General features: G+C 39.4%; 1 protein-coding gene across 1 annotated transcript; it reads left to right on the forward strand.

The window, feature by feature from the left end:
• The first annotated feature begins 238 nt into the window (after positions 1–238).
• Positions 239–11,886, forward strand: LOC148969304 (uncharacterized). The gene is made up of 5 exons (XM_089126945.1): positions 239–697; positions 8,154–8,552; positions 10,333–10,457; positions 10,878–10,984; positions 11,068–11,886. The coding sequence occupies exons 1-5, from the start codon at positions 418–420 to the stop codon at positions 11,204–11,206; spliced, it is 1,050 nt and encodes a 349-aa protein (XP_088983071.1). The 5' UTR covers positions 239–417; the 3' UTR covers positions 11,207–11,886.
• The last annotated feature ends 7,777 nt before the right edge of the window (positions 11,887–19,663 follow it).

Below are 19,663 nucleotides of genomic sequence, written 5' to 3' on the forward strand. Positions count from 1 at the left end.
CAGATCTAACAGATCTGTATCGGGTCTATAAAGCCTGATCCTTTATTTTACGTCAGCCATCCCGCAGGAATCGTATATGAAGAGCACAATTTGTGCCAGGAATACAAAGATAATTATCTGTAATGTAGAATTATTTTCTGTTGGAATTCCATACCATGTGCACACACTTATTTTACAGTTCATCTCCATTCCTGTACATGAAAGCAGGCAGCCATTGTTTGTGTTTCTCCAATATACTTGCACCATCTGAGTCACTATGAAATCAAAATAGACAATTCTTATTTTCTATGGAATATTGCAGTATTTATACATAATTAATGCACATAACATTTAAAATTCATGTGAAAAATAACTTCCCCTGCTTCTTGCGATGACATCTCTTGTACAACCTGTCACCCACATGACAACTTCTGTTTCATGTCAACTTTAAGGGTCTGTTTGTTTTCACTCATTGAGCACAAGTTTGCCACTAGCTTTAAAAAGAAGACGAGTGCTGATTACATCGCAGAAGAACAAGGAACAAAATCATTTAATGTTAAAGAAGAAATGTCAGATAGCATATATAACGATGTGAACGGGATCGAGTCAGAGGGAATGCAGACGGAGAGAGTGGAGATGACAGTGGTAATCTATGAGAGTGTGAGAGATCATGACTTCAGGACAGAGATAAACACACACCAACCACTTCAGAGTTCAGGTAATCACATTCATTACTTTGATAGAAACATCACAGCCTGCACATGTTCAGTCATCTAATGTCATAACTGTGGAAGTGATTGTGTGAAGATCAGACGCATATACAGTGTTTTTCGTTCTGCCTTGTTTTTGGAGAGAAAATAAAACAGACCAAAATGGTTCCTCAGGTTGTGTGTTATAGTTAGGATGGTCATAAATCATGCAGAAACACCCAGTATTAGTTTGGTGTTATCATGAGGGTTTCATGGAGGACATGAGGCCTTCATAATAATGTGCATGAGAATTCTGCTCTATCTTTGTGGAGAAACTTGACTTTACAGGCATAGTGCTGCTAGTTAATTTACGTACAATGTAAATTATTATTTTGCCGTACCGTAAATTAAAATTGATATTACAACATAACATGGTCATGAAAAGTGTTCAAAAAGGACTAAGTCATTCAAATGGGGAGTGAAAGCATGTCTGAATCGTTTATGTTGACTTCAGGCAGTGTAGGAACTATCGGGAAAAAGACATGAAACTGCTCACATTAAATATCAGGACGACTTGACACTTGAAAATAAATTAATAATAATTTTCCCTAAACCTAACTACCTCTTATACTCTAGCGCCTTTACTCATCAACGTCGGCTGGGTGCTAAACTTCCTATACCCTAGCGTGTCTACTCATCAACGTCAGCTAAGTCTATACTCCAGCGAGTCAACAATTGACTACCGCTGAGTTCCCTACCTATACTCTAAGTTACTTTCTTACTAACTGTGGTGGAAATTCTTTGCCTAAATCTTAAATAACAATTGAAGAACAAATGAAGATCTCGAAAGTCATAAGTATTTTTTTCTTGCAAGTAAGGCAGTTCACACACTGAGTCTGAAATGAGAAGTGCAAAAGTCTTCTCATCTTACACATTTTATATACAAAAGAACATCCTCCAAAAAGTACCCCTCCTCTTCTTGTTTTTCTTAACCCAAACCCCCTTGCAAGTGCACAGTTCCCCATATTCAAACACTGCTCATCTATTTATACTCACACGTATTCTAACACTTCTCATCTATGTATACCCACACGTAAAAACATGTCATTAAAAAAAAACTGCAAGCAAGCTTGTCTTTTTTTTTTTTTGCCTTTGTCCTTTTGCACACGTCCCATTGACCCATTTGTATAGGAGATAATGCATCTTGCAGTTTCTTGAACACATCTATGTTTTAAAGAACACACAAATATTTATATATACACACACAAATATATATATATATATATATATATATTTGTTACAAGAGATGTATTTAAAAGAAAAATGTCCTTTACTTGCTTCCCTAAACTGACCTGCAGCAGTAATACCAGGCAGACCTCAGCAAATGTAGCCTGGCTGCGCCCTCCTACGCACTTCCGCTCAATTTCATTTTCCTTCAGTACTGCGTCTGGGACTGCTGTGTATCCTTAGGTTTCCAGAAATCAATTTTTTGTAGGACCAATCAGCGAACAGAGGTAGTGGCTGAGAAAGATGACGTTGATGTAAGCGCGTCAGTTTGAGTGCAGGAATGGCAGCGGAGAAAGACGTGAGAAAAGCTATTCGGTCCGTTGTTGGAAAAGAAACTGCCGAATATACCGAATTTAAAGCCGGATTGTTATCGTCTCACCTCTTGTTGCACAACTGAGGACCAAGTGAAGGAGGCAGAAAGTTTGGAAGTTTGTGCTGGGCAGCTCGTGTACGATGACTGTGACATTTTGGACGGACGGTTTAGTCTGGTGTTCGCGGTGTTCGGAAGCCCCGAGTCCTGGCTGCTAAACTATTGTTGAAGATCCGCTCAGGAGTCACGTCAGTCGCTCATATTCCCAACTGTAAGTTTACTGATTCTTGTGATGAATAGAACATTTTGAGCCCCTTTGTGCACTCGTGCAGGAGGTTGGTGTGTCAGTTTTACATGTTGTAAGTCATACAAATTGGTTGTGGTTTTTTTTAAATAATTGTCATAAATAAAAATGTGAAAACCCATACTTTGAAGATATTTGATTTTCAGTTTTAGATGGCAATGGTTAATTTGTTTTAATAAAAAAAACTAAATAAATGCCACATAAAAATGTACAAACACATACTTTGAAGGCCATAATTAAGGTAATTAAGAAAAAATAAGACAAAAAATGAAAAATTGTTGTTTATTACACATCTGCAGATAGAGACAGACTGATCATTCACTGTAGCTGCTAACGTTACAGCATTTGCGGCAGATCAGAAAACGACCACAGTGGCGTATTTGTAATGATTAGACACAGCTTCCACCGTTGAATGTATATATCACCCCAGATAGCAAACTGACATTGAATCAACGTGGAAATATGACATCGAAACAACGTTGATCTGACATTGTTTTGCTCATCGAATTAACGTTGAACCAACGTCAGACGCGTCATTCTTTCAAAACTAACGGAAAATCAACTTGAAATCAACGCGTTGTTTCAACGTTATGAAAGCAAACCAATTTTCGATTTTCATTTAGCTTTGAAGAATGCCGCGTCTGACGTTGGTTCAACGTTAATTCGATGAGCAAAATCAACGTTGTTTCAATGTCATGAGAGACGTCGTTTCCACGTTGATTCAATGTCAGTTTGCTGTCTGGGACTGTCCTTCGTGTCAAATATACATTTCGAATTAATAATTGTTCCTAGATTAACAAAACCTGCAGCTCTCGTTGACTGAAATCCTATTATAAACATAATCCTCTGATCATTCGGACTTGTTGTTTCCAGCCATTTCGGCGCGTGACATACGTCACTCACGACCACACGAGCACACATCGCTTCACCCGGGGGGACAGCTCTCAGCGGTCCGACTGCAACTAGGACCGCTTGGTGGAAGTCTTCTTTGCCTGCAGGACGGTTCTCAAATCGACCTTAGGGTCAGAAGGCTTGCCATGAGAGCGCCGTCTCCTTTGCCAGGCTCCCTCAGGAGCACAAAACGGTGCGAGGAGCTGGGAGCCGGCCGAGGCTGCCCCTTCCTCGAGGAGCCGTGGAAGGCGAGGAAGGTACTGATGGAAGGCCGCCGACTGTTTTTTCACCTCCTGGAACCTCCCGAGCATCTGGGAGAGCATCTGAATCCTCAGACGAGGACTGGGAAGATGCCGAAGCAGACCCGTGCCCCACTGAGAGATCCATTTTTGAGCCCCACGATCTGCGGCGTCGCGTTGCCTCGGCAACCGCGGGCCCAGAACCACGAGGCTCGCGAGCATGGCCGCTTGACTCGTCAAACACAGCCAGCCACAAGCGCAATGTTCTGAGCAGCAGCCTCTCACACTCGCTACAAGCGGCTCCCTCGAGAGCCGCTCTAGCGTGCTGCACGCCCAAACAATGCACACACATCTTCTTATATAATGACAAATAACAGTAAATAGGACAAACAATTCACAAAGAGCACTTAGCTGAAGAGTAAAAAAGCTGGTGTTTGTGTCAGCGTCCCCTTTGTATCTTCCGGTTATGCCATTATTTACTACATCGTGACGCAGCACCAATCAGGATCGGACAGATTTCATTCATGCGTCAGATACGCTACGCTGGGGCATTCCCCAAAGTGTCATAACGATGACGCAGTGCGAGTTCCCTCGAAGGGGAACTACATAAAACAGATTACACAACACACACATATACAAAAATAAAAACAAGATTAAACGTTAAGAGCAAGTGCAGACAGATTTGAATAATTTGTTTAAAAGTAACTTGAACTCATTTATTGAGATAAGTTCAAGTTTCAATGAACTTTGGATCTCATTCCAAGCAGCTGATCCGCTATAAATAAAAGCAGTTTTTCCAAACTCTGTCTTCATTAAAGGAACATTTAAAAGAATATATCTACTTGAACGTAGATTATACCCTTGCCTATTAAAAGTTAATAAGCTATTCAAATAATGAGGAAGCTAGCTGACTAATGCCTTGTATACAAGTATGAGCCAGTGTTTGTACCTTCTTATGTGAAGTGAAGGCCAACCTACCATTTCGTACAGTGCACAGTGATGAGTGTGATATTTTGAGCAAGCTATAAATCTTAGCAGATTAATAAACGGAATCTACTGATTGTAAGAGAGCTTTAGTGATATTTCTATAGAAAACATCTCCATAATCTAAGACAGGTAAGAAGGTAGATTCCACCAACTTTCTCTTGACTGACTGTGAGAAACATGCACTAATTCGAAAATAAAACCCCAGCTGTAACCTTAACTTAGACAGCAATTGTTTAACATGTAACTTGAATGATAAGTCTTCTTCCAACACAAACCCTAGATATTTGTAAGAGGAGACCAGTTCTATGGAGTTACCCTGCAAACCACCTATTATATTATGGCCATATACAACCAGAAACAAATGTTCAGTCTTGCTTGTGAAAAGTAATTCCTTGAGAACTGTTATATCTGTGAAGGGAATGGTGGGTCCATATATGCATGCAGCACTGTTTTTGCCATTTCTTCCACAGTAAAAATGTGCGGGGAAAAGAGTATTGTCTGGCTCGTTTTTATCCTAGAGATAATAAATACATAGACGCCCAATTGCCCGCTGGGTCAACGATGCCGCCATAATGCAGAGGGCAACTTTCCTATAACTTTCATACCGGGAATCGAGAAAATGTGTTTCGTGTGCTGCTGCTTGGGGCTATACAAATCGCCACTCAATTGAAAACAGTTCTTGAGGAATTACCTTTCACAAGCAAGATTGAACATTTGTTTCTGGTTGTATTTGGCCATAATATTATAGGTGGTTTGCAGTCACGTGATTGTGTTGACGTGCGAAAGTCAGATGGAGGGCAAGGAGTGAAGAGCGCAATGGACGAGATGGAGGAAAATCCATACTGTACTACTTTAGACGCTATTACAAGAGACATATTTAAGCAGAAAGCAAGCCTACTTCGTTTTATATACGAGAATCTTTTTTCTATTTTGCTAGCAAAGGTGGAGTGTTTATTAATAGGATCAGGTTATTTCCTGGTATAGTGAAGTAAAAAAAAGAGATCCTAATCCTTTTGTTTGTCAACGGGAAATTTACGGACACATTAGCCTATCCTCATGCCGTTACATGCAGCATTTTGACTAGGGCCTATTTCTGCACGAGATGAAAACACATTTTAATAATTTCTTGGGTCAGAAAGAGTCGGAGTTTGCGATATGTGTCCCCCTACCAGTGCGCTCTCTGTCTGGATGCACTTCACATGCGCACTTCAGTAAGCACGAAGTACGCGGGTTAATGTGTTTTAAATGCCGGGAGAAACCAGAGCAAGGGCCAAACGTCTAGCTCGAGTCGATCGCTTTATACTTATACTTATGACTTGACTCTAAAAAAAAGGAAAACGGGTTAATGCGTTTACATGACCACATGCATTGTCAAGTTTTTTCAACATAATCGGGTTAAGAACGTCGTCTCATGTAAACGCGCTCAAAAAGTGAAAAAAATCTCTTAAAGTGAAAGTAAAAACGGACTGCTCTCGCCATCTGCATTAACGCCGCGTTCCCTCAGAGACGACGATGATAACGGTAACTATAATACTATTATAGTTATTATAGATAATAATAATATTATAGATAATATTATTAATACTATTTAGTAATTGTATTGTTTTTAGTGTTAGTGTCATTAAACGTTTTGTTAATGTGTTACAGAAACAAATACTGACGAACAACGATGCCGTGGATCTTGGATCTGTAGGAAATTGAATTTTGCGTCTGTTAAAACGAGCACACTTGATAATTTGTGGATGGACCACCTTGCAATTAAATCTTTATGTGTGTCTGTTTTAAAAACATTCTCTTAGAGGAGTCCTCATTAGTGCGTGTCGGTGTTGCAATTGTTATGAGGATTGCAATTGTTATGAGGATGATTGTAAATTTAGGCAAGGCAAATTAAGTGTAGTTCCTAATATTAATTTAATAACAATACTAGCTTTATAATAATAATAATATGCCTAATAATAATTATTTTAGGGCTGAAACGATTCCTCGAGTTACTCGAGTTACTCGATTACAAAAATTCCTCGAGGCAAAAAATCTGCCTCGAAGCCTCCTTAAATTCCTATGACGCGCAACCTACGGCGCATTCAGGGATCTGATTGTTTCACGGACCGTTGTTCAGGAAAGCACACCTTAGCGCATGATACATTTGACTTCATAAATGGCAGAGAATGTCTAAAGTTTGGGATCATTATATGTTTATAAAGGGAGAGAACAAGATGCAATGTGTGTGCAAAGTAATACCTGGCAGGGCTGCCAACTCTCACGCATTCAGTGTGAGACTCGCGCAATTCGATTTCTCACGCTGAAGTGTCAATCCCTTCGGTCAAATGCCTGAAAGATGAGTTTGTCTATAGATCTACCTGTTGAGCCACTCTTGATCGACTAGTTTTACCGTCGCATATTAATTCGCAAGTTAAAATATCTTGTAATCTAGTGCGAGCGCGCATGCGAGATGTTGAGCTCCTAACCACGGCTCGCACACAACGGCAGAGAGGTAAGCGAGCGCGTGCACCCATGTCTCTCTCACGCGCCAGTCAGACCAATTGAGGCAATTCATCATATGCTTAAACTTTTATATAGTTGAACAAAAATTTCAGCATACATTCCACCGGGACGTGATGGAGGAACAAATATTGTGAGACACACACACGCACTCTGATGTTTGTCTTGAGATTACAGTTGAAAAAGTCTGACTCTTATTTATAATTGTTTTTTTCCATTTATTTTTTTAAATAAATTGTATACATTTGTGTACCTGTTTGGGTTGATATTTTATATTAATTTATTTTTGTCTCCAGGTGGGTAATTTGCAGAAGGTGCAATCCTTTTTTTGTAATGTTCTATTAAGAAGACAAGGCCAAATGGGCTTTACTATTTAAGTTTGTATTTAAAGTTTTACATGTTATGGGGTACATAAATGAGTAAAAATTGCAATAATTAGTTGTGGAGCCAAATGTTGGAGTTGGAATAAATACCTCTATTTTTTTAAAGAAATTTTCGTAATACAAGGGGCAAAAGGGCAGGTGCTCGAGCACCCAACGCCCCCCATCCACCCCCCCCCCCCCCCCCCCCCGATACCAATACTTTCCGACGCACGCTATTGGATGAAGGCATCAAATACGTCATGCATGTCGGACCGCACACGTAGCCGCCTGCTCTATTCGCCGGGAAAATAACCTGGAGAAACTGACGGGATGTCACATTCTCTTGTAATGTTACGTACTTTTGCCCATTATTGGCCTCATTTACTAAATTTAGAGTCAGTGGGCTGCAGAGTAGAAACACACATAGCTCCTATCATTTCCATTACCGAGCAAACAAAAATGTCTCAGCCTGTATATGGCAATATTAACACTAATGGAACACAGGACCTGGACAGAGGCACTCCGAGAAACCATACAGGTACAAATACAACACACAATAAGACATTAATTAAACCTTAATCATTATTTTCTTTACTTTATTTTCAGGAAGTGATTGTGTGAGGATCAGAAGCTCCAGAGCAGCTCCAGTGTGTTTGTTGCTTCTGTGTGTTCTTCTGCTGACTGCAGTCATAGTGCTGTGTGTCCACATGCAGACCAAGAGCACACACTACACTGAAGAGAGAGACCAGCTACTAAACATGATTACCAACCTCACAGAAGAAAAAGACCAGTTACTAAACATGATTACCAAGCTCACAGAAGAAAAAGACCAGCAACTATCCAAGATAACCAACCAAACAGAAGAAAAAGACCAGCAACTATCCAAGATGACCAACCAAACAGAAGAGAGAGACCAGCTACTAAACAAGAACATAACCATGACAAATGAAAGAGACCAGTTCAATCAGGAGAGAAATGAACTGTGGAAAATGCTTAATGAAATGGGTAATGTTAAATCAGTGTTTACTTAACCCTCTGGTGCTCTCCGCGTGTCGGTCAAAAAATTGTATTTATTTTTTTGTCAATGAAATGAATGTACTGTAAAACGTCAAATAATAGCCGAGTCCCAAATAGACGCTTGTCTCTTTTAGACGCCTGGTGTGGCTGCAGGTTTGGGTAAATAAAGGCCGGTCTCAAATAGACGCCGGGTCTGTTTTTTAGTTTTGGGTTTTATTTAATATTCAAAAACCCGTCAGATCGTCCGCTTTTTGGCGGCTGCCAATGCAAATTTTTGTCCCGCCAAAGCCTCTTTTGATCGGTGAGTGATGTAGAATAGAGACTGCTGCGCTTGACAGGGCGGGTTACGAGAGAGAGAGAGAGCACGTGCACTCTCACGTCTTCAAACAACACGTGTGCTGTCTTGCTCTCTCTCTCTCTCTCTCTCTCTCTCTCTCTCTCTCTCTCTCTCTCTCTCGCGCATATTAATCAAAATCAATTTACACGATAGTAAAAGGTCAGAAGACCGCAGTCTTACGTGGAGCATTTGGAGATTTTTTTGAGATTAGAGACTACACCTACACTCAATGAACAACATCTCAACACTAAATTATAAAGGCTAGTCTCAAATAGACGCCTGTCTCAAATACAAGCCGGTGCAGTTCAGCGATTTGGGAAAATAAAAGTCTCACACAAAGCCTGCCCTTTTACCCATATATGGATTGGCCAGAAGGTGGGCGGGGTTAGGATTTCCCTAGATATTTAAAAAAGGGTGCCGCCTATACCCCCATAAACAGCCTCAAAACTGTTATTCAGAAAGTCTATGGGTGACGTCACAGATGCTTTGTCCATATTTTTTTTTTTTACAGTCTATGGTACAAATTCGTTATTTCAAATGTAGGCGCGTGGCAAACGTGCTCATAATAGAAGCGATGCGGCGCACTCATTTTTCCAGCCATGAACAGTATGCCAATGTTCATGGTTGCATAGCAAAGACAGACACCACGGGAGAGCAAACGCTGGTGGAATGGAGAAAACTGTGCGAACTGGGCTCTTCATGATGAAGGGGAAGAATGAATTGACTTCTAGCGCTTGCATTAGCTTAACTAATAGATATATTTATTGAGATGAGAAATTTAAAAGCTTCCCTGAACAGATATGATCAGCTGTTCGGCCGAGCTATCGATGTTGTTATGTAAAGGCCAAAGCTGTTCGGTTTGTTTTTGTCACATGACCTGTTGAGATGAGATGTGTTCATCTCGCCACGGCATAGCAATTGGCTTTATGCCCAGCTGCACTACTTCCTGAACTTCAGCCAGCTCCTTGTTTCCTGTCTGTCATTATTGGACAAATTGATTAATTCAGGTGTGCCTGAACTCTGTAGTCACGGCAACAATAATCAGACACACCTGAATTAATCAAGTTTGTCCAATAATGGCAGACAGGAAACAAGGAGCTGGCTGAAGTTCAGGGAAAAGTGCAGCTATGCATAAAGCCAATTGAAATAACGAGTTTGCGTGCTAAAAACGTGATACGTGAGCCCCTAAATTGCACTCGGGTGCGGTTGCATCGGGGTAGTTTTACAAGGAACGGGTACTTGAGTCCAAGGGGTTATTTTAAAATTCTTTGTGCATGGTTTGGTAACAGCCTCCGGCACATAACAGCACCGCTGCTGGAAAAATGTCTAGGGGAAACACTGGAGTGTTTGAGTGCACACTATCATAAACAAATTGCATAATTAAGTACCAGTGGTAAAAAGTGCTAGTAGATGATCTGGTTCTGTTTACAGATGGATGTATTTATCAATCTGGTTTTTACTATATGTCATCTGAGGAGAAGAGCTGGACTGAGAGCAGAAGATACTGTAGAGAGAGAGGAGCAGATCTGATCATCATAAACAACAAAGAGAAACAAGTGAGTGAAAAATAGATTGACCACTCAGAAACACAGACATTAGAGTTAATTCACCCAAAAATAATAACTCTGTCATCAATTCCTCAACCTCCACACTTTTCCAACCCATAAGACGTTGTTCTTCTTCAGAAAACAAATGAAAGACATTTTTAATGAAATCAATTGAAAGTGTATTCACCCAAAGCTGGCGGTTGAGAAATGCTCATCGAACACAGCATTAGAGTTTGGGGTGCATAGACTTGTAATGGAGGAACAGAAATCTCTCAGATTTAAATATTAAAAATATCTTTATGTGAGTAGATGAAGATAAATTAAAGTTTTATGGAGCTGGAACAACATGAGTGTGAGGAACAGATGATAGCATTTTCATATTTAGGTGAACTAACCCTTTAAATGTGTCTTCCTTGTTGGTTCAACTAGGATTTTGTAAAGAATATGTCTCGGACGACTGGAGTCTGGATGGGTCTGACTGACAGTGATGTGGAGGGCAGATGGACATGGGTTGATGGCAGCACACTGACCTATAAGTGAGGAATCACTGAACCGATTATTGTCTAATAAATGATCATATCTCACAGTCTGAACATCTAATGCTGATCTGTTGATGCAGGGGCTGGATGGGGACAGAACCAAATGGAAAAGTAAGCGAGAACTGTGCTGTGTTATTTTCATCAGGGTGGTGTGATTATCCATGTAATCGTGCTTTTAAATGTATCTGTGTGAGAAATATTGAAAAAATTAGTAATTAAATAAAATATTAATAAAACCTGTAACAACAATATGTGAACTGTGTTGTAACTAAGTCAAGTTTATTAATATTCTCCTTTAGTTGTTACATGACTCACTACTGTATACTGACAGTGAATAAAGTATGTATAAAACATGACGTCTTATCACAATAAATGCAACATTATTTAGCATTATTTATTAAATGAGAGAGAGGTTAATCACCTCTCGTTGCCCTCTGTACTGCACGAACACTGCACGACAAATGATGCACGACAAAGCTGATCTTTTTTTAAGTTCCGCGAGTCAAAATTCGGCTAAAATAGCAGAGTGTATGCCACCCTAAGGCACTGCATGGTCTGGCCCTTCAGTATCTGTCTGTGCTTTTAACTTTTCCCAAGCATCATTTGCACTCCTGTCAAGCTGGTTTGCTGGCTGTCCCAAAGACACGTTTGAGATCTGTAGAGGACAGGGCTTTATCATCATATGCTCCTAAACTCAGGACTCACTTCATATTAGAGGTGCACAGAATCAACAGCATTTTTAAATATAACCTAGAAACATTTTTAAGGTTAGCTTTTTATGCTTTTAACTATTTTGTATTTCAGTCTATTTTTTTTGTGTACACTTTTAATATTTGTCTGTCTCATTGTGTAAAGAGCCTTGAGAATCTGCTTTAAAGGTTGCGAAATAAAATCATTATGTAAAGTCAATAAAGCTGTGTAGGTTATTACGGGTGTGACAAATGTACACAGAAAGGAGTGTGGAAGACAATACAGATGGAAGACCACAGAACTGAGACAGTTTTCACTCTATTCAAGAAAAATTGTGCTTAAAGGCATTATTGTAAAGGTCACCAGCTGGAGTGCCCTTGAGAGCCACCAGAGGGCACTCCAGATAAGACTATTATCACTCACAAACTACATTTCCCATAACTCACTGGCCGGACTCACCATCACTTATAGGCTTTATGCACAACTTACTTCCGCATTCTGTTTGAACAGGTCTTATCGCTTCCGGTCCAGGTCTTTTGTATGTGCTTCATGAAATTTTTTGCGGTTTTACTCAAGATAACTTAAATGGAGCGATCAAAGATTAGCATAACCAATGATCCCTCACATATGCAGATTGATATTTAAACGTTTTATATTTTTTCGTCTTCACAGTAACGTTTAGATATTTAAATGGAATAAAACGCCAATAACAAAGTGAACTAGGTAGGTTAGCTGATTACCTTAAAAATCCATAGATTTCGTAGTCAGTTCTTACGGCCGTTAACACTTTCTATGACAAGCGGATGAGATGAGACCTGTTTTCCGGTTTGGTCACGTGACGCTCCGCATAAAGCCTATTACTGATCACATTCACCTTTACCTCATTCACTGATTGCATTCACCTGTCTCATCATCCTGTTAGTCTGTCTATTTATACCATGCGCAGTCTTGTTTAAGTGTCACACTGCATTTCTGAGCATTCTCATTAGGGGTGTGCAAAAAAATCGATTCACATTTGAATCGCGATTCAATCTTTACCGATTCAGAATCGATTCATAGAATTCCAAAAATCGATTCATAGGCTATATTTTTTAATGGCGTGCAGGGGCGGAGTGGCAATCGGGTAAGTCGGGACTTTTACCGGTGGTCCGGTAGTGTTTCTATGGTTTCGAGGCTGCGAGGGCCGGTCTGATAAATAGTTATTGCAAGTTCTTGCCGCCCGTTGGTCAAACTGTGCAGCCACTCTGCTCAACCCGTAAATAAATGCATCGATCCGCAGATCTGTTTGAGTTCTGTAGATCTTTTGCCAAGCGTGTCAGAGGTTACGGGTTCTAAACCGCACTCGTATAGTTTTTCTTCTCTCTCATCAAAACCGAATATGTTCATCACGTTTGTGTGCATTTTATTTTGTGATTTCACCGGAGTCTCCACAACGGCGATAGATTGAAGCGCGCGTCCGAGAGAAGACTGCGTGAGCCACAGAGAACACTGTATCCATGACACTGATTGCAGCAGCGGACACGAGCGCTCAGCTTGATTTCAAAAACAACAGGTCTCTTATTTAATAGCGAACTAAATGAATGCTCTGCTAGTTAACTGGAGATACCCGCAAATTACGCGCCTATGAACGACTTCACTGGATGTAAACAAATCAATCTAACCATAGATGTTACCAGTAGCGGTGGCTTTTTTTAAATCTATTTAAAATATTTTCGCAAGGGTTCTATGAAATTAGTATATATTTTTAGGAAGTTCAATGTGCCCAGTCGAGTTCACATTTCAACAGTCAACCTGGTAGCTGAAGTAGGCCTACTCCTTAAACCACATTTAGCATAATTGTTTGTTTGATCTGACTATAGCACTTTAAAGCTAAATGTAAAAGCTTTTTATTTAAGTTTTATGGTAACACTTTACAATAAGGTTCGTTAGTTAACATTAGTTAACTACATTAGTTAATATGAACTAATAATGAATAGCACATATACAGCATTTGTTAATCTTTGTTAATGTTATTTTCAACATTTACTAATACTTGATTAAAATCTTGTTAACATTAGTTAATGCACCCTGAACTAACATGAACAAACAATGAACGGCTGTATTTTCATGAACTAACATTAACAAAGATGAACAAATGCAGTAACAAATGTATTGCTCATGGTTAGTGCATGTTAGTAAATACATTAACTAATGTTAAATAATATTGTAAAGTGTTACCAGTTTTATTTTAAACTTGAATTAAATGTATTTAAAAGCTGGCCAAAGCTTGGCACTTCGCACTTTTTAGTTGCAAAAGTTTTTATTTTTGTATGAAGACATATAAAGTAATATCAAACTTTTCTTTTAAATTATGTCTACTGCAATCAATCACATAGGAAAAAGTAAACTACATTTATGTAGACCTGCGAATCGTTTTTTGAATCGAGAATCGTTTTTGAATCGAAAATCGATTTTGAATCGAATCTCGAGACAAAAAATCAGTATCGAATCGAATCGTGACATTTTCTGAATCGTGCACCCCTAATTCTCATGGTTTTCTTGTTTCTTGGTTTTGGATATCTTGCCCTGTTCCCTGGTTTACTCTCTTGCCTCTGGTCCCTGCCTGTTTTGTTTGTTTCTTTGTTTCTCTGTTTTGGACTGTCTGTCTGTGTATGACCCTTGCCTGTACACTGGATTATGCCTCTGGATTGCCCTCAAATAAAGCTGCGTTTGGATCTCAACCCTCTTCTCAGAGCAGTTCGTAACAGATATGATCTGAACAAAATATATTTTCAAGGTGGATTTTGTGAATGCAGTTTGCATGAATTATTGATGTTGTAATATTAAGTATATTATTGAGAATTGTTTTATGTAAAAAGATATGATAAAGATCATATTTCAATTTGCACACAGCTTTTATATTATATAATTTAAGTCATAAAAGTAAAATGACAATACGGAAAAGACGTGTGCAATTAAGCCTGCAAAGAATGCTGTCTATCCACTGATGAAAACAGAGAATCAATATGCTGTCTATCCATAGGTGAAAATATAAAATAAATATATGTCAATCCAGCGGTGAAAACGGAAATGACAGAGAAAATGGAAATGACGTAGGCTGTCCATCCACTGGTGTCTAGCAAGAACTGAGTCTGTGGGGTTGCACTGCAGCTGGATGTTATTGCACACACCAGCTTACTGGTGAAGAGAAGACATGGTCATATGTGTATGGTGTGTATGGGCTATATGCACGCATAAGTTCCGCATTTAACGCAAGGATGCTCGTCCATTTCCGATTGTGGAGATTAAAGTGAAGGAAAACCGAGGAAAACGGGATTAGAGTCTTCAAAATTTACTGTCCTCCCGTCTTTGAAACGAAACATACATACATTAATATAATTTTAAAAAGAAGCATAAACACAACGAGGGGTGTCTGTTTTATCTGTTTTTGTGACTAACGGTTCTTTAGTATAACCATGGAGTATAAAATTCAGTAAAAAATTCTCTGTATTGCATTGGACTCTACGATCGGCGGAAGTTATCGAGCATCCTTAGACCTTCACCGGAAATACCACCGTGCATGGTCAGAATTGATGGCAGCCCTGGTAAATATGATCAAAACTGGCTGTGAAAAATAAATCTGCATTGTTTATCCTTTTGATCTTTCACTAAAAAATGTGCAAAATTCTAACCTTTCATTGAAGTAAAAGAATTGAAAATGGGGTGGAAGTCACATTATAAAATAAATGTTTTTCTCCAAAACACGTTGGCCACAATTATTGTCACCCTTTTATTAAATACTTTTTGCAATCTTCTTTTTCCAATATACCAGCTCTGAGTCTTCTCCTATAATGCCTGATGAGTTTGGAGAACACCTGACAAGAGATCAGAGACCAATCCTCCATACAGAATCTCTCCAGATCCTTCAGATTCTCAGATCCATGCATGGTGCTTCATCTCTTCAGTTCAGTCCACTCATCAGGTCAGGGTCTGAGACGGTCATGGCAGAAGCTTCATTTTGTGCTCAGTTACACATTCATTTTTGTGTTGATTTTGATGTTTGTTTTGGATCGTTGTCCTGATGGAAGACCCAACCACAGCCCATTATAAGATTTCTATCAAAAGGCGTCAGGTTTGGATTTTTTATCAGTTGATATTTGATAGAATCCACAATGCCATGTCTCTGAATAAGAAGTCCAGGACCTCCAGCAGAAAAATATGCCCACAACATTAAAGATCCAACGGTTCGGGTGGGAGTTCCAAATTGTATAGGAGAATGTTAACATTTCCAATGAGGTGCTCAATACAGAATTTGAAAAGATTAAGACTGCTAAGGTGTCTAAAGAGTCCCAGTCATGTTACAGAAGATATACTGATGGAGGAGCTCATGAACTAAAAGGTATATTTGTTTTGTATATTGTATTTTAATGATATGTTTTTGTTTGGGGGGACATCAAAATGTATTTTCCTAATCCTACTTTGATCAGGTTGATGTTGTTCGTAACTGTGCAAGGAATTTGGTCTTGACACAGTTGGATCAAAACTGGACCTCATTTCACACTTGCATGGTGAAATGCAAACAGAGCACAGCTACAACAAGATTTTCCAGAAAATATGGGGTGCATCAGGTCAGTGTTTTGGAAAGTGTAAATATATGTATTTCAAAGCTACATGGTTTGTATTGCTTATCATTTTTTTTTCTCCTGTATTTATGTAGGTGGTTGGTGTGCCACAATGTGCCATTGTGGTGTTGTGTACAGCCTAAAATTCCTGATTCAAGCTGAGAGCCCACGAGACTATGCAGATGTACTTCTGTCATGGAAACATCTTCCTAATATATGTATTTATGATTTTGCGAGAGGTTTGTTTGCACATACAAATGTGACTAGGGCCCCATACATTGTTCCCTTTCAGCCTTTTGAGGGAAGATTGCTTGAGCCAACTACGGAAAACATCTCCATGGCCAGAGAGGGCAAGATATTTTCCCATCTGTCATGGCTCCGTGAAAAGAAAGAAACACTAGATGAAAATGGTCATCGAATTACTGGATCTGCTGACCACTTTGTGTTGTATGACACGTTTCATGAGTCCAACACCAAAGACCCAAGGGACATCTTGAGGAAGATTTCTCTGGTTCCTGAGCTTGCTGGGAAGATAAATAGCCAAGTTGTGGAACAATTTTTTTTGCAAATGAGGAAAACACCTCGGTTACGACTGTAACTTCGGTTCCCTAAAGAGGGAACGAGAAGCTGCGTCAATTGACGCTAAGGGAACGCAACGCGTGATGATGTATTGACGCACATGTAAAATCAGTCCAATGGCGTGACGAGACGTCAGAGCGGGTGACGTCATGAACCAGTAAACTATATAAGCCAGTTCAAACCCAGCCGCGACAGCTTTATAAGGTCTGAACAAGTCGCTTACAGGCAGGTGACGCAACATTGTGTTCCCTCTTCAGGGAACCAATGTTACAGTCGTAAATGAATTACTGAATGTCAGTTTGCTGCTTTATTTGGGACACATAGGTTTTGCAAACAGGGTGACACTTGGGGAAATCACTGAGTCCTGTTTGCTCTAGCAACTATGTATGTGTCACGGTGCTGCGTGAGGCAAGTTCCAAAGAGTTCACAAAGGCTGGCAAGTCCAAATAACAGTAGATTTATTCCAGAAGACGAGGGAGCACGCACACATCAGAGCAATACAAACAATACCGGACAACAGACAGAGCACAAGCAGGAACTAAATACACAGAGATAATTAACAAATGACTAACAGCTGTGATGAAGGTGATTGGTGTCCATGGTGACTGATCAGTGGCAGGAAACTCAGACAGGGAAACACAAATGAGGAGTGAAACTGTGACAGTATGTCGTCTGTATGCTAAATTAAAGTAGATGTATGGATGACATGTTAAGGATTTCAGTTACATCAACAAAAGTGTTTACCAGTATTTAACCACCATCATCCTTTTAGTACATGTACAATTTTTTTTTTGCCTCTTGTAATTAGGTGAATTCGCACATGAAACATGCCTTTTTTATTATTCCATTGTGGACCCCTGGGCACTACACGCTGTGTGTAAGTTATGCAAACTTAGTTCCTATTGTGTATATTACAAGACATGAGGATAAACATAGCTTTAATATGCTATTGGGCTGTGTTTCATATCAACACATCATTAATATACATAAATATCACTTTCCTGGTGCTTTATATATGGAATTTTGAAATGCTCTGCCCACAGCCCTTATTGTCAACTGGGCAAGGATTTAATCTATACTTGACACAGTTGGTGACTGGTTTACATGTACACAGGATTTAATCTATAGATAATGAAATAATATTAAAATGTTAATCTTATACAATGTAATGTTTGGTTAGAGTTCACTAAATTTGGGAGTGTTAATTTGCTTGGTCATTGATCTATTGTCACTATACGTTATCTACTTTTCACCAAGAGTGCATGTTCTCTATAGGTTTTGAGACCACAACAACAAGAAATGTTGTTACTGGACTCCAAATATCCATACAAACCACAAGGGTTTAAGTGGAAACAAGTTAAACTGAATGGAAATCAGTTACATTTCTCAAATTTAATACAGATTCAGGAATATGAATGATTACCTGATTAAGCAGTGATAAGATGCAGGATATCATCAAGTCCCAGGTCAGGTGATTATGCTGTCGACAGTGTATAATCAATGTCAGCATTATCAGGAGGCTGCTTTTCTTTTATATTGTCCATCTTCATCTGCCTTCACTCCTACTAAAGGAGCAATGGGCTCTGTTTGTAGTGTAACATTCTTGCTCATGTTCATGTGTCTCACACTTGAAGAAATCTGTTATATGAGGTTAGAACTTTATTCAGGAAATTCTTTATAAACTTTACTAAAGCAAGATGCATGTTTTAAGGATGTTGAAAAATATATGCTTTATTCAAACAAAATAACATTTTAATGTATCTGATATCTGATTACAGTAACACCACAAATAAAAACACAAATAAGCACACAAAACAGAGAGAAGGTAGATGCACCATTGTTTGAAACTGTTCTAGAGAAGTCATGTAAGTATGTCAGGTGATTCAATAAACAATAGGTCTAATAATTGGATGCACCGGTTTTCTCTCCAATGTGGAAGCATTAGACTACCGAGATGTGCAAATGCAAAACAAAACTGGGCGTTTACCAATCAGTGGCCAATTTTAAAATACACTAAATGTTTTTCAACCATTTTTCAACAGATATGCTAAAATAATGAAGGCGCACCCCTAAACCAAGCCCCCAGTGGATTAGAGCAAATCGGGTAAAGCGGTTGAAATGTGATTTAAATGCCCCAGTGACTGAGAAACACACACTAGTGTTCTGCAGAGACACATGCCTGAATGATCTTGTGCTCATCAACTACAAATCACCGTTCAATGTCACTGTCTCCACCCATGTGTGCTGTTGGCTTTCATCAGGATTTCAACGCTGATCCAACCTACTTTAAACATTGAAATGTCAATCTCAACCAAAATGATGGTTTGGATCAAAACTCAACATTGAATTAATGTTAACATGCTATCTGGGTAGCCACTGAACCAGCTTATAAAATCTCCTCAAGGCTGTGCTGGTTCATTTGAGGTGCAGGTCATGGGGTTTCTCAGGTTTCGCCGGTAAGCATTAGCCTCGGTAGTAGTTTGTCTCCTTCATTGCGTATTTTTATTTTGAATAAATCCCTCCACTGCATACTGTAACCCCTCGTGCCTCGATCTGGAGGATATGCCGAAGGTATTGCTCCAAAAAAGGTCACTGACACACACGGGTATCCCTCTTCCCATCAGGGCAATCTGTCGCGCTGGTCGTGTTTCACCATTTGTTTGATGGGCGTAGTAACAATAACTAGGGGGCGTGGCTTTAGCAAACGGTCAATTGAAAGCTCCCTACCTCTAACAAAGGGTAAGACTAGACAAGTGCTGTGTTCGAAATCCCCCCCATACCCTCATTTATGAAAGACATGACAGAA

Source organism: Pimephales promelas, chromosome 24 (genome assembly GCF_988280905.1).
Source record: "Pimephales promelas chromosome 24, fPimPro1.hap1.1, whole genome shotgun sequence".
NCBI lineage: Eukaryota > Metazoa > Chordata > Actinopteri > Cypriniformes > Leuciscidae > Pimephales > Pimephales promelas.